At 57.4% G+C, this 15,291-nt stretch overlaps 1 protein-coding gene across 1 annotated transcript; it reads right to left on the bottom strand.

The window, feature by feature from the left end:
* Positions 1–1,191: 1,191 nt before the first annotated feature.
* Positions 1,192–9,794, bottom strand: PAX1 (paired box 1). The gene is made up of 5 exons (XM_065892944.1): positions 9,536–9,794; positions 8,496–9,125; positions 6,809–6,951; positions 6,102–6,324; positions 1,192–1,283 (listed from the first exon to the last, which is right to left on the bottom strand). The coding sequence occupies exons 1-5, from the start codon at positions 9,792–9,794 to the stop codon at positions 1,192–1,194; spliced, it is 1,347 nt and encodes a 448-aa protein (XP_065749016.1).
* Positions 9,795–15,291: the final 5,497 nt, after the last annotated feature.

Genomic DNA, 15,291 nt, shown 5'->3' with positions numbered 1-15,291 from the left:
TGCCACCAGTGCTCCTGAACTTGGGAGCAGTGAACGGAGCTTGTGTCCTGCTCTAGAAGACACTTTCTGGATTTTTCTGACCCCCATCCCTTTGCAAGCCAGAAGCCAGATTGCACCTTTGTACCCGGAAGCAGTTTGTCGTTTAAATTAACAAATGTGCTGACCCCTGAATACCAAAAAACAGTGTTGATGTGTCTACCATATGCCAGATTCCCTCCTGTTGGGTGTGGAGGGGTAGGAGGGGGCGCCCCCAGGGCACGCATGGTTTTCTAACTACAGAAAACACAGTGGCCCCAGTGCCCCTACTCCTACCCCAGTCTTCTTTGGGGTGACACTATCTCAGAGGAAGCAAAGAGAAGCCCAGCCACTGGGCACTGAGAAAACATCCAAAGAAGAATATTTCCTGATAATATCCTTGGGGGGGGGGGGGGAGAAGAAGGGACAGTTCACTGAGGTTTTGTCTGGGTTCATGGTTATAAAAATATGAAATAAAAACTGTGGCTTCTCCATTTCCCAGGTTGGAGCCCCTCGGTGAGGCCTGGGGCCCCCGGAGGGGTGGAGGCTAAAGAGAGGAGGGCCTGTCGTGGAGACTGGTCTGGTGCTCTCGGCAAGGGGGTGAGGGTCCGGGCAGTGCCAATAAGGAGAGGCAGAGTCGTGACTTGTAAAGGCCAAGGAGAGAAGACGGCGGACCCGGCTGGACCACAGGAAAGGGAGCCCACGTAGACGGGGAGACGGAGGGAGGAAAGGAAGCGAGATAGAGAGGAAAATGAAGAGGGCTAAGGTGGGGAAGGAAAGGAGGCTCAGGAGGAAGGAGGGAAGAAAGGGAGGAAGAAGGGAAGCGAAGCAGAGCGGGAAAGAGGGAGAGAGGGGAAGGGAGAGAAAGGGAGGGAGGGGCGGCGCCAAACAGCCCGGGGAGAAGTAGGAAAAGACGCTGGAGGCCCGCTGGACGAGGGAGGCCACGTCAGAGCAAAGGTCGCGGCGACGAAGATGCAACAGTCTGAAGCCAAAGTTCAGAGAAGCCGAAAACCCCGGCCGATGGAGGAAGCGCGGCTGCCGGGCGCGGGGCCGGGCGAGGCCGGGGCTGATGGGCACTTCGGCCGCGGCGAGTCCTCGGGTCCGCGCCCCACTGCGCCCGTCGCTCCGCCGCCGCCTCCGGGCTCGGGCTTGGGCTCGGCTCACGGACGCGCGGCCCTAGGAGGTCGAGGCCGGAGCGGGCAGTCCGTGTAAGCTCCCGAGGCCGTCGGGGGCCTTGCCGCCGGGGCTGGGCGGCTTCCGGTCGGCCACTGCGGGAGGAAGCACACGGCGTGGGGTCACTGCCGGGAGCTGCGCCGAGCGGGAGACCCGGGGACCGCGATACCCGGGAACACGGCCGACAGCGCAGGGTCCCGGGGAGAAGGGGCAGCGCGCGCTCCACATCTCGGGGTTGCAAGGAGGCAGCGAGACCGCGCTCCCCGGAGCCCTCGGCACCCACCCTTCGCGGCCCCGCGGAAGCCTCTCGCCCTCCCAGCCTGGGTCGCGGCTCTCCGCGCAGGGCCCGCCTGCAGACGCCCCGCGCCGCGGGCCCCGCGCCGCACAGTAAAGCGGGCGCCGGGCGCAGGGAGGCGCTGCAGAGCCAGGCGGCCACGGGCGGGTCGGTGGTCCGATCGCAGACCGGGGAGGAGCGGGGAGCTGAGATCCGCGCACCCCGCCTCCCGAGCCCCCACCCACGCCAGACCCAGCTGGCGCACCGGCCCAAGAGGCTGCCAGCGCGTCAGGTCACGGTCCTCAAAGCAGCTCAGGGCCCGTGATGGGCCGGGGGGGAATCGAGTGGGGGTGGGTCACGAAAATGCCCCGCGGGGAGGGCCCAGGGTGGCCAGGATCACCCCCGACGTGGGAGGCGGTCGCGCGTTAGGCGGGCGGCAGACTTCGTTCTGCCCCCGCGGCCCGGGGATCCAGATGCGCTCATCACTGTGGGCACAGCACGTCCTGGGGCCTGTGGGCCTCCGGATTTAGTGACAGTGGACTTGCCATATTAGGCAGCATTCAGCGAGTTGCTCTATTATTTAGGGTTTTGGGAAGGGGCCCAAGTTTTGCTACTGGAAGCCAGAAAATTGACGCCACGATTGTGCAACCCCTGTTTTTCCCTTTCCCGACGCCCGGCCCCTCGGCTTCTCCTGCGCTGGAAAGCACAGGCTTATTTATACCAAAAAGCGCCTATTTTCAACTTTCTTTTCTCCTCCACACGTCCTCCTTTAAAGGGGGAGCTTGGGGGCGTCTCAGTTTGGGGTGAGGGGGAGCTCCCGGCTGTTTCCTCCTGCAGCTGCCCTCGCCCCGGCTCTGGCGCACGGCCCCGGGGCCGCGCGGAGCCGGGCCCACACCTCTGCGCCAGGGACGCGCGCGCGCACATCTGTTTTCGCAGAGGTGGCGAAGGGGTCTGGAGACCTTTCCAGGACCGACCCCTCGCTCTCCCTTGCCTCTCAGCTCTCTTTCCTAAACACAGTTGTGGCCGCTCATACGACGAGGTTTTCAGACCTTTTCATTCCACCCAGTACACACACTTGGAGGTGAGGCCCTGTTTAGAAAACAACTCCGGAGTTGGAGGTTTCTCAGCCAAGGGCCGGTTGCCTGAGAGACAAGCGAGAAAATGAACTCGTGAAAAATAAACACCCGGGAGACCAGAGACAGATTTCACTCCACTCTATGGGGGCGAGCCTGCTGCTGCGTTTGTAGCTCTTCCCTCGCCCCAGTCCCTCCCCATAGGACCCCTCTGCCCCTCCTTTCCCACCTGCAGGAATCTGGGCGATGGAGTGGGTACGTCGCGGGGCCCCCACGAAGGCTCGGGCCGGCGTTAGGCGCTCTGCAAGCTTATTTAAACTTAATGGGCAGGAATGGGGACAAGCTTTTTAAAAAATATTGGACCCTGGGGTGGGGCGGGGCGGGGATGGGGGAGATGTCAGCGGAGTCCTGGAAAGGGGTCTCCCAAGGCTGTGTCAAAGGAGACCGAGGTTGGCGGCGGCGGGCTCTCAGGCCAACGCTTGCGCCCTAGTGTTCCTGGCAAAGTTCGCTTTTAGGATCCTTCAAGAACTAATCCGGAGCAGGGGTGACTGGAACAAGCCGCGAGTTATCTCTAACAAATATAAAAGACACATTTTCTTTGAGCCTATGCAATATCTTATAAATTTGATTTTCAAATCTTTAGTCTTTCCAAAAGCCGGCTGGGAGGGACCTCAGAGCCGGGAGGTTTTGAGGTTTCTGAAAACACTCTGTAAATACCATTTGTCTTGAGGGAATGCCTGATGGGGTCTGTCACCTGTCTGGAAGGGGAAGGGGAGGGAGATGGTCTTGTCTGCATAGGGGTCGGAATTCCTAGAACACGGGCCCCCCTCCACTTGTAGATGAAGTGGAACTTTCCTATGCTCTCAGGCCTTAAGAATTAAAGTTTCCTTTCACCGTGGGGAAATGTAAATCACACTGTCTTGCCTAAATAATAGGGAACCCAGACTCACAACCCTCTACCAAGATAAAGTTAATAAATTGTAATGAATAATTTGACATCTGAGTAAGCTTATCTTAGGATAGCAATGTTCATTTGTACCTGATGTGGAGGACATATTGAAATATATGTATATACATATACAAAATATAATATATATTATTATGTGTATATTGTCCGTGTATGGACTAGGTGATCAGAAGTATTTGTTTTATACTGAGCCGTCGTGACATTAAACCGCTTTCAGTAAAGAAACTGTTTTCTTACTGAAGAAGTTCAATAGACACTATTCCTACTACTCTTATGAACAATTAATGATAGTAAATTGTCTTATGGGATAGGTTTCTTTGAAGATAATTTCTTAAGCAATGATTCGAAAATTAAAGGCAGTGATTCACATTACTTTGCTTTGTAATTTTTCAAAGACCACTTGTGGGTGGGGGCAATCTTTCAATTCCGTTTCTCTGCCAATGGGAAGAGTAAAAATCCATAACCCAAGTAGATATGCAATTCTCATTATTTATATGTTCCTGTTCAAACACAAACATTTGTATGCCAGCTGGAGAAATCATTTTCAATGATCGACCTGATTTATTCGATGACCCTTTACTTGGATCTTTAAAGAACTGTCAGGATCAGAACATTGTTATTAATTTAACAATGAATGTAGCTAATTACTGCTGCAGATTTTGGAAATGGGTGGGATGTTTCATAATAGGAAGTGAAAATAATGGTGAAATGGACAGGAATGCCAGTGTCATTCAATGGCTCTGTATTTCTGAAAGGAAGTATCTTCCAAAGAAAATTAACCACCGGTGGGTACCCCCTGCCCATCAAATTAACTAGAGTTAGCCTAGAACTCAGAACTGTGTGTTTCACCTTTGGATTATTACCTACATTTCATAATTTGTTTCTAAGGTAGCGCTTGAAATACCCTGGGACAGAATGGCTCTGTTAGGAAAGGACCGCATCACTCTGAAGATAGCGAGTCCTTTTTCTAAGTCTTCCTGCTACTTGGGGTCAGCCCAGGGGGAATCGTTTAAATTTGTGGATACACTTTTCTAAATCAAATTAACCTGCTTAGTTAAACGATTAGTCTAATGAGTATAATTTGGTAAATTCCATTTTAATTTCTAATTCAACAGATAACCTCAGGTGTCAAGAAAACGAGTAGGTCCAAGTCCGAGGACAAGGCTCTGAGCAAAACACTTCCCCTAAGACCCCTTATCTGTCCTTAAAGGGAAAGATCGAAGGAGCTCTGAGTCTCGACTTTTAAAATTCCCTTTACTTAGATTTTCCTGTAAATGAACAAGTGGAATTTTCCTATTATTTAAATTAAATTTAAAGCTTGAAGGAGTTCTAAGTCTCAATATTTGTAAATTGATATCCCAGAATTTTCGTGCTCTAAAAAAGTGACAAAAATTTTTTTAACTTTTGTTCCTCCGCTTGACTGTTAATGTTGGCATCTTAATCCTCTCTCTCTCTCACTTTCTTTCTGTCTCTCTCTCTTTCATAGATCATGCTATTATGTCTCAATGAAACTACTTGGAAATAAAGTTTTTGCCTGGGTATCACCAAAGAGGAAGCCCCTCCTTTCCTCTGCCTACCCAGTGCCACCTGCCCCCACTTCTGCCTGGGTGGGTATAAGGCAGATCAGCTGCAAAGACCCTTCGGGAATCTGGAACATCCTTGTGCCCCACGCAGCCCCCAGGTTCGTGCTCAGCCACCTTTGCTACTGAGGCCGAGAGGCCCCACCTCCACCCCGGAGTGACTCCTGCCTTTTCCTAGAGGAGTTGAAGTTGCAAATTCCTGGCGCTCGGAACCTAAAAGCAGGCAGGTTGGAAATTGGCAAATCCAGTCATTCCTTTCACCGTGAGGAAAATGCAGAGTCAAGGGCAGGTGAGCTTTTCCCAAGTTACAGGAAAAACTAGAACCCAAAGGTCAGTGTAAGAAGATGCCCCTCTCACTGTGGACCGTGAATTAAATACCTCAAATCTGTTAGTTGGCTTATCAGAGAGCAGATTTATGGAGGAGGAGGAGAAGAAGAGTCTAGACTTAGAGACACATGATTGAGATGCTGTCTCCTCTCCCAAAGGATGTGTTAAAGAAGATGAATGCAAGGGGAGAACAGGGCCTGCTTGGGAAAAAAAAAAAAAAAAAAAAACTCGGACATGGAAGAAAGAGATAGGCAGTGCGTGGAAGGGGTCCAGGCCAGGGCAGGTCCAACCCCACCTGCGGGGTTCAGGTGCCACAGCAGGTCCTCCACAGAAGGTACAGCTCCACAGGCCACAGGAAGGTGCCCCTGGAGGGTGCCTTCTAGACCCTTCTACGGACAGAGAAATGAGACCCAGAGAGGGGGTCTTCTTAATCCATACAAGTTAGGGGACAGTCCTGGGGCCTCTCTCAATCTCTGCCTCCCTTTCTAGGGACACAGCTTATACCTATTAGAAATTAATCTGCTCTGGCTTAAAGTGTAACCCAGAGGAAGAATCTATGCCGGTACCCACTCCAGCTTCTCTGTCTCCTGTCTCTGTCTCTGTCTCTGTCTGTCTCTCTCCTTTGCTCCTTTGCACCTTTCCTAATCCTCCAGCATTCGTCTGAACCCCTCCCGCCGGCCCGCGCCCCTCACCTTCTCGGCTGGGATGCTTGAAGGTCACGGCTGCGGCAAGCTCCCCGCCGTGTACGGTGACGCCGGCCCCGGGGGGCGCCAGCGGGGGCCCTTGCGCCGGCGGCCACGGCGGGCCCGGGGCGAGGTAGCCGCCGGCCGGCGAGCTGTACACACCGTGCTGGTTGGAGGCCGGGTAGGCGCAGGCCGGGAGGAAGCCGCCCACCGCGGGGAGGCCGGAGGCCGACTGCGGGGAGAGGGAGCGACAGACCGTCGGCAGCGGGCAATCCCGCCGGCTTCTCCAGCACCGGCAGTTACCGAGGTGGGGGGAGTCCCCATTCTCCCTGCTGTCCCCACAATGATTCCCCATGCGAAGTCTGGCCTCTAATTGTCCTGGCAAGGACTGTGGCAAAGCGATGTCCACTCAAATTGTTAGAAATAATAACAAAAGGTGAAGGGGGTCATCATATTCACCGTCCGGGACTTAGAGAAAGGGAGTCAGTCCTCAACCTTTTGTGTTAACGGGGCCCAGGTTTTTTAGCAAAAGTGTCTTGGCAAAAGGCAAGTCAATCCCCTCCTAGGAAAGGAGAGAAATATGCCCGCAGACCAGACCTCAACCTTCAGCCCAACTCGCCTCCCCTGGGGGTGGAGGGGGTCTCTTCTCTTTCTCCCTACCCCCTCCCTCTCCCTCTCCCCTGATTAAGGACACCTCCGTCCCCGCGCTCAGTTACCTGCGTGTATTTAATGTCTGCCTCCAAGGCAGGTTTCTCGAGCCCGTTCACGGCTGGGCTGGCGGGGAAGGCCGTGCGGTTCACGCCGGCCCAGTCTTCCATCTTCGGGGAGTAGGCGGCGCCTTCGCTCCCCCCCAGGGCCCCTGCGGGGACACAGGAGGATTAGAAGAGGCATCTGAGTCCGCGCTGGGCACACGGGCCTCCGGCCCGGACATCTAAACACGTGCCTACAAGCGCCCAGCCCGGATCCGAAGGCACGACCCAGGCTCCTCTGAACACCCGGTGGCAGATGCTCAGGGCAGCGGGGACCCCAGATTTCGCTGTTGCTCCCAGCGGGGCAGAGAGAGGGTGCTGGGGACCTGCCCCTCGCTCCTCCCAGGTCTCCACCCGCTTCCCACGAAACAGGAAGTTTCTGACAGGGAGAGGCTGACGGCCAGATCTGGGCACCCTCCGCCCAGGCGGCTTTTCCACTTTGCAGAGACGGTGCCCCAAAAGGTCCGAGTTCAAATCCACAGCAGGCTCAAGAGAACTACATGGGCTTCTCAATGTCTCAATAAGCGTCTGGAGGGCTGGAAGCCGTTTCTACTCACAACTCCCTCCAGAGACATCCCGGGCCTCCAGAAAGAGGCATCAACCCAGCCGCCCATGAGCGTCGCCGGCACAGGTCTGCTCCTCGCACACGTGTGTGTGCAGAAAACCGAGAGAAAGCTCCAGATCTGAGCTCAGGCCTGGAGAGGTCACCTCCCCGCTAGCTCCCCACCGGACGCTCCATGGGAAGCTTTGGCCCAAGCCTGCGGCCCAGGCTGGGTTTGAGCCACAAGGAGAAATGAAGCCTGTGCACGGCCTGGAGGCGCGGCCCACAGCCGCTGGAGCTAAGCCTTCAGTTTCTTTCTGGACGCCCCTCCTGTCTCTTGGGCTATGGTGAATTTTGCCTCTTATGCTCCTGCTGAGTCTGCGCACCTAAGAACACGCCACTCTCTGGCCAGCTGCTGGGGGCAGGGGACAGTGCAAAGAGACTACGGACCCGGTCCCGGCCCCCACCCATTCTTCCGAGCCCCTCACCAAAACTGCCCCTAACCTTCCCCCCTCTCCCCGTTCCCTCCCTCCACACCCAGAGATTGCAAGCAAAGGGCAAATCCGTGGGAGCTTTCACCCTGAGGATGGCTGCAGCCTGCAGGCGCCTGTCACCCGCCAGGCCACGGGGCCTGCTGGAGATTCAGGCCACACAGCAAGACCGGCCAGCCAGACCCTTCGCCTTTTACTCAAAGAGCCTTTGGGCCTGGGAGGGACAGAGCCCTTTGGGGAATGGTGAGGGATCCCGAAAGATCGGGATCTTAAGAAAGGGTCGCAGAATTGACTTTGCGGTTTGTTTGGCTTAGATCTGGCGATAGGGGTTTGCATACTTTTTGCAAGAATGAAAAAGCGCAATTTCAAGCCTCCGAATTTGTGGTCGATGATTGCTCTTCTATTTGGGAAATATTTTCCATATTTGTCATAAAAAGTTCAAGATGTCCGAGGACTCCCACAGAAGGCCCGGGACCCTCAGTCTCCCTGGCCAACCCGGAGCCCTCCCCTGAGCCAAAACCGGTTGGAGGAGGCCCGCGAGAGTGACCCCTCACCCGCATGCCTCCCCGCCCCTCCACTTCTGCCCCTTCCAGGAAGGCTACAGAAGGCCGGCGCCACTGACCTGTTTGCTCCATAAACGTCCGGATGCCCAGGATATTGCTGACCGAGTGAGCCGAGGGCCATGAACGGGGGATGCTGACGTGGCCCGCTGTGCCCGGGACCCCGTGGTGGCTGCCCATCTTGGCGCCCGTGGGCGACACGGGGCTGGGGTAGGGATACTGGTAGATGTGGTTATAGGGCAGCGCCGGCTGCGGCGGCGGCTGCTTGCTCGCCTCGTACGGGCCGGGCTGCGCCAGGCTGCCAATCTTATTGCGCAGGATGCGGCTGATGGAACTCACAGAGGGCACGTTGTACTTGTCGCAGACGCCGTCGGCTAGCAGCCGGTCGCGGATCTCCCAGGCAAAGATGCCGGGGTCGCCCTGCTTGTAGTCCCGGATGTGCTTGACCACGTTGGGGGTAGTGACGCGGGGTTTGCTGCCCCCAATGGCCCCGGGCAGGATGGAGCCCGTCTCGTTGTAGCGCGCCAGGATCTTGCTCACGCAGCCGTGGGATACGCGAAGCTGCCGGCTGATGTCACAGGGTCGGATGCCCAGCTGCGCCAGCTCCACGATGCGCAGGCGGATGGCGTTGGGCAGGGGGCGGCCGTTGACGAACACGCCGCCCAGCTGGTTCACCTCGCCGTACGTCTGCTCTGCGGACGCGCCCGACGAGAGTGAGGGGAGGGGAAAGAACACCGGCTAGTTAGCCGAGGGTGGCCGCGCAGGGACAGGGGCTGCACCCGGGGCACCTCCGAAGGTGACCGGTGGGTCCTCGGAATCCGAGCAAACGGACCCGGTCCGGTCCCTGGAGTTGGCACGCGCGCAGGGACCACGGAGGGGGGAGCCGCGCACTTCAGCCCTCCGTGCCCTTTCGCGACTTCCGACGCGTCTACTTGGGACATCCCCTCCCGCTACACGCCGGGCGCCCCCCACCCACGCCCGGGGCTGGGGGCGTGCGGAGAACGCGGCCAGTCCGGGACCCGGGACCTGGTCTCCCAGGGACCGCGGGCGCGAGGGAAGGGAGGCGCCGGGACACCCCCCGCCTCGTCCGCCCTCCCCTTACCCATGGCGCGCGGGCCGGCCGGCTGCCTGGCGCCGAGGCGGCCGGGGCTGGGCCCGGCGCGGTCCGGGAGAGCTGGGGCGCCGCCGCCGCGGGAGAGGCATAGAGGGAGGGCGCGCGCGAGCCGAGAGCCGCGGCGGCCGGGCCGCGGGCTGGAAGAGCGCCGTGAGCCGCTGCCGAGCGCGCCGCCGCCCGCCGCCGCCGCCGCCCGCTCCCAGGACACTCTCCACGCCCGCGACCCCAGGCCTAGGGTGAACTTCATCCGATTAGGAGAAATTCGTCTGACCGGGAGGCTGCGGAGTGCGGGGATCAATTTGACGTGTCCTCCACGTCAATCTAGGCAGTCACGCCGGAGACGCGCGAGTTGGCAGCTCATTGGTTCCCGTCACTGCGCCCCGGCGCCCCCCTCCCCGCGCTGAAACTCTACCCCCTCCTTCTGTGCTCCCCCCTCAGCCCTCCTTCGGAACCCAGCCCCCTACACACACACACACACACACACACACACACACACACACACACACACACACACACACAGTCCTAACCCCAGCCGGGCCTGGGACCTTCCACTTGCTCCGCTTCCCTCGAAGCCCCTCACCCCTCGGGTTTTGAGAATGATGGGCTAGTCATTTCAAATTGATGAGTACTTATTAGTACTAGTACTAGTTTGGGTTTTAGTTGTATCACTAACCTCCGCTGCCATTACTACTAAGATATCCGAGGATTAAAGTCGGTTATGGCACGGTGGTCAGTGTGGGGCTACCTCTCCCGTCCCTCTCCCTGGGCAGGGTCAGGGGAAGAGCGGTGCCAGCGCCCCAACTCCGGGCGGGTGGGCAGAGTGCTGGTGTCGCAGTGAGAGCCCAGGGTAATGCAGGGCGCCTGGCCAGCCGGGTCCAAAGTGTTTGCGATGGAGTGACTCCAGAGTGCCCCACTTCTGGCTGACACTCCAATTTCGCTCTCAGAAGATCTTTACAATGTTTAACAGCTACCCACTCCTTGGGGTAGTAGTGTGATTTCAGTGATGTGAGGGGGGCACATTCTAGATTCTGTCTCCCTGTGGACTGGCCCACCCACTTGAACTCATTTCTCTCAGAGAGGTGACCCAGGACTCAGGTCAGAAAGGGATCCTGACCTGCTGCCCCCAGAACAGGGACCCCACACTGTCCGGACCCCAGGGGCGTCCTGGTGGCCTGCCAGAGGTCAAACGCTATAGATCCTGCTCTAGGTCGTTCCAGTTCCTTGTCTTCCAAGCTGGAAGCCTGCATCTGTCCATGCGGGGTGGGGTGGGGGGGAGGGGGGGCGTGGCCTCATCTTTCACCCAGCACCTGTGGCTTCCAAGGGGTCTTTGTTAAACCACTGAATGGTCCTTTCCCCTTCCTGTAAGTGGGGTTTGCACAGCCCTGGACTCTTTGGACTTAGCATTAACCATCAACACTTTTCTCTACTTCTATCCTGCATCAACATCGAGTTGTAGATTTCCCAGCCTGTGTCATTAACTGTGGTAGTCCCAAAGGGAGCCTTGAGGTGGGGTTCAGGAGAGAGCAGGTAAAGGGAGAAACCTCCTGGTTTTGACAGGAGAAGACTGGGACCTGGGAGTTCTGAGCTTGGGGCCAGTAATTGCCAGGAGCATTTAGCTGAATGCGTAGGAGCAGAGAGGGGGGCCTTGGAGGGATCCTAAGCAAAGCCCTGGCTCCTAGGATTCCTGTATGCTCCCAGCTCTCCTCAGAAGGAAGGAAGTGTCCCCCGCCACCATCGCCCCAAAAGTCCAAGCGCTTGGGGGCTGGCAGAAAGCTGCACACAGCTCCTGGACGGTGATGCTGCTGGAAGCACAGACAGACCCCACCAACGCAGCAGGGAGTAGTGGAGACCAAGTCCCTGACTCCTTTCCCTCCTCTGCTCTCGGGAGGGAGTGCACAGGCCCCGGCAGATAATTCCAAGAATTATCCTTGGAAAAAGAAAAACCGGGTTCAAAAGAAGTGAGGAGTCTCCCTTCCTGCAGCACAGAAAACATAGTGCAGACTCGGGCTCCAGGGACTTCAGGGAGGCCGCAGGGACCGGTAGAGGTTAGTCAGTACACTGGCGAGAGTTGGGGGTGGGACTCTTTGGAAGATAAGGCCCGTCCACGACCGTGCAGCGTCGGGTTTCAGAGAGCGGAAAAGGTGGTTTGGATTTAGGTGGGCAAAGCCAGGAACTCTGCAAAGGCCCCAAGCAGAGCACTGAGTGCCCGATGGACGTGGGGCCCTCCGAGGCTGCGGGCAGTGGGATACGCCCCGCTCAGTTCTCTCCAGGTGGTTTGCAACCTGTTAGCCCCTGATCTAGACTTTCGTTGTCTGAATTTCAAGTCAGGCGCCGGAGACCAAAAAGTTTTATTCCGGGAAACGCAGCATCCATAACCCGGTGCGCCCTCAAAATAAGGTGAAGCCGCTAAAGCCGTTTCTACCCCCCCCCCCGCCCACCCCGTAGGCGCGCTCAGAGAAGAACAAATAGAGCTGGGGTGTCTGGGTGAGAGGTGCTTCGCCCCAATCTCCCTGTCAGGGGAGCATCACCCCACCTATGCCAGTAAACCGCGGGGCGCGGGCAAGGAGGTGAGCCCAGGTCCCAGGACGGCATCTTCTCCCCACTCCCCTTGGCGGAGATCTTCCGGGGCTGGAGGAGACGCTAGGAGGATTGCGCCGGCGGCTCCCTGGGGTGTCGGAGCCCGCCGGCCCTCATTTCACAGCCCACATCCCTCGCACCACCACCCCTCCAGCCGCCGGCTGCCCGCTGCTGGACCACACAGCGCTCGCGACAGCCTGCTCCCAGCCCGCCGCCAAAAAGCTTACAGTTTGTCGCCCCCTGTCGGCCCGCGGCTCGGCTCCACCGGCTCCCGCGCGGCGGGCTGGGCTGGAAGCGAGGTGGCCCAAAAGTGGGCTTGCAGAAGGAAAGGAAAAGACTCTTCCACCTCCCCGGGATACAGCTTGGTCTCCTCCATGGCAGGGGGCGGCGACGTGGTCGGTGCTGAGCGCGCAGAGGTAAAAAGCTCGCGGGTTCCACGTCTCTGCTGGGCTGGGTTTGGCTCCGTTGTTTCGAGCGCCTCGGCGCAGCGTGGAGCAAAGTGAAGAGCGGCTCCCGGGGACGCAGGGCAGAGGAGCTAAGGGCGCCCGCCGGGACTCGGGAGACAACGCGTCCCGCTGGGGCTGGAAGCCCGGAGGGCGAAGGACAGATTCGAGGGTCCCTGAGTGGCTTCGGAGACTGACGCGGGTTTCCCAGGACAGAAAAAGGAGTAGCAACTACGTGCCAAAAGCGAGCGGCAAAGAGGAGGCAGGAAGAGGGTGTCGGTCTTCCCGGGAGGCAGGATGGGCTACGGGTGAGTACTCCTGCGGTTTGCCGCCTGGGCCCAGAACCCGAAAGTTAAGGCTGTGAGATAAAGGTTCGGTGACAAGGTCATCCTTGGAGCGACAGTCACCCCACTTCACGTCTCCTGCGTCGCTTTGCTTTTTGGTGGGACTGTATCGGGGAGTTATTTGGGTGCAAACGAAATGTGCCAGTCGCGATAGACCGCGGTGTTCCCGGAGCCCGTGCATCGCAAAGGCTTCAGGAGAAACCTAAACCAGCAGAAGGAAGTCCCGCTCGGGTCCCGCGGGGCTGAAGGAGCAACCGTCGGGCCGGGCGCCCTTCGCTTCGGCGACCTGGAAGGACCCGAGCGCAGAAAACAGAGGCAGCATCCCGGGAGGACCCTGGGCCGAGCCCGCTGACTAACGGCGAACGCCGGTACCCAGCCACCTCCGCCGGGGACGCTGGACCAGCGCGGGCTCCGAGGGAGCGGGGACGGGATGCCGGGGCCTCCCTCCGGCCCGCGAGCCCCAGGCCTGCGGGCCTGCACGCGCTCCGGGGGAGTCCTGGCTCCGCGCACACCCCGCACTTTTTTTTTTTTTTTTTTTTTTGCGGTACGCGGGCCTCTCACTGCTGTGGCCCCTCCCGTTGCGGAGCACAGGGTCCGGACGCGCAGGCTCAGTGGCCATGGCTCACGGGCCCAGACGCTCCGCGGCATGTGGGATCTACCCGGACCGGGGCACGAACCCACGTCCCCTGCAGCGGCAGGCGGACTCTCAACCACTGCGCCACCAGGGAAGCCTCACACCCCGCAATTATGCTGTGATTTGAAGTGCACTGTGCCGTGAGTCGTGTGGTTGGAAAGCAAAGTCAAACCGAGTCTCTTCACTTTCTTTTTAAATTAGCTTTAAAAAATAAAATAGGGCAAGCTACGGAAAGCGCTTTGTGCACCAGGTTATGTTGTGCCCTCACCCACCGCACTCACACAGTTTTGCAAAGGTGATCGCGCAAACTCGTAAGAAGTAAGTAAGGAGTGGACAGCTGCTCAGAGACGTAAGGGAGGAAGAGCTGGCCCAGATCAGGGAATTGCAAACCCCACGGTATGCGCGAACCGAGAACTAGCTCGCCGGAAACGGGACTGTGAGATAAAGCAACGGAACCCCACCCGGAGTGACCGCGGCGTTGGGGGCCTGGGGGGAGGGGAGGAGGGAAGAGGACTCGCGGTTGAACTGGCCCTGTTGCAGGCGGCAGAGTGGACTCACAGGGAAGAGGGTGGGTGCGTCACGCCCTGCACCTGCCGCTCCAGATTGGGACACAGAGACTCCCCAGACCCCGAATGGAAGATGTTGAAGATGATGCCAGTTAGCATGAAAATAGAGCCCCAGGCACAAGAAATACCGTAGGCTTCTCAGACAGATTCCCGAGGCTTGTTTCCACTTGGCCTGCTGGTGGCCACGCTGGCCTTGAAGTTGGTTGCCTAGCCTCGCCTTTTAGTTGCCAGCCTGGAAACCGGTCGAGTAGGCAGTGATGGGAAGGAACGCCGTTCCCCTGGGGGCCGTTCCCCTGGGCACTGACCGGGGCATGTCCTTGGAAATGCAAGGGGAGAGAAGCAAGGAAATGTTTTTTTTCATTTTCCTGAAATGAAACGGACAAACAAGAATAGATGAGTATTGTCCATGTGAATAACAGTTTCCGGGTTCCATTCAGAGGGATAGGGGGGAAAATCAGCAAACAGAAATCTGCCCTGAAACCCCCACTAGAAATGGAAATTGAACACAGCAAACGAAGATCTGAGATACTTCCTACCCTGCAATGCAGGGATATGACTACTACATTTGTAACATTTCTTTTGGAGTAGAAACGTTTTAAATGTCGCATTTGGGTGATAAAAATTAACTAGAGGAAGCTGGTGCCAAGTAGGAAGAAATGGTTTCTTTGAGTTTTTCTGAAGGACCAGCGGGCGTCCCTGCAATTCTTTCGTGGTTATTCTCACGGGGGCAAAATCCACAGTTTCCCTCCTCTCCCTGGCAATGGGCATATCAGATAAGCTTCCATTTCCCCTTATATAAAATGACCTACACTGTCTAATTAGATCTATTTCATTTCACTCCATCAACCAAAAGCCTCCAAAGGGCTCTCCAAGCACTGGTCAAAATTCCACCTCTGCAGTGAGCTCTCAGAAATGTTTATATGACAGTGCTAAGAGTCTAAACAGCAATATTAAAATGGAAATATTTGGGAAACTTAAAATGTCCATGGGGCATATCTCCTGTACATGGTCTGGGCACTTGGAAAAGGAAAGATCTAACAGGGGTACAGAGGACAGAAGGGACATTTTCAAAGGAGACCAAGAGAGTGATGGCATGTCTGCCTACAGGATGACTCGCACAGGCGGCAGTGGGCAAAGGTCTCCCACTGCCTAGTGGATGCCCCTGTGGGTCAGACTTGCT

This window comes from Phocoena phocoena, chromosome 15, assembly GCF_963924675.1.
Source record: "Phocoena phocoena chromosome 15, mPhoPho1.1, whole genome shotgun sequence".
NCBI classification, from domain to species: domain Eukaryota; kingdom Metazoa; phylum Chordata; class Mammalia; order Artiodactyla; family Phocoenidae; genus Phocoena; species Phocoena phocoena.
This window is presented reverse-complemented; position numbering and strand designations above follow the sequence as displayed.

Coding starts and splice junctions, on each gene's coding strand:
- PAX1 (XM_065892944.1), bottom strand. CDS start 9,794: ATGAAGTTCACCCTAGGCCTGGGGTCGCGGGCGTGGAGAGTGTCCTGG. Junction 6,952..8,495: donor GACGTTTATGGAGCAAACAG/GTCAGTGGCGCC, acceptor GTGTCCCCGCAG/GGGCCCTGGGGGGGAGCGAA. Junction 6,325..6,808: donor CAGACATTAAATACACGCAG/GTAACTGAGCGC, acceptor CTCTCCCCGCAG/TCGGCCTCCGGCCTCCCCGC.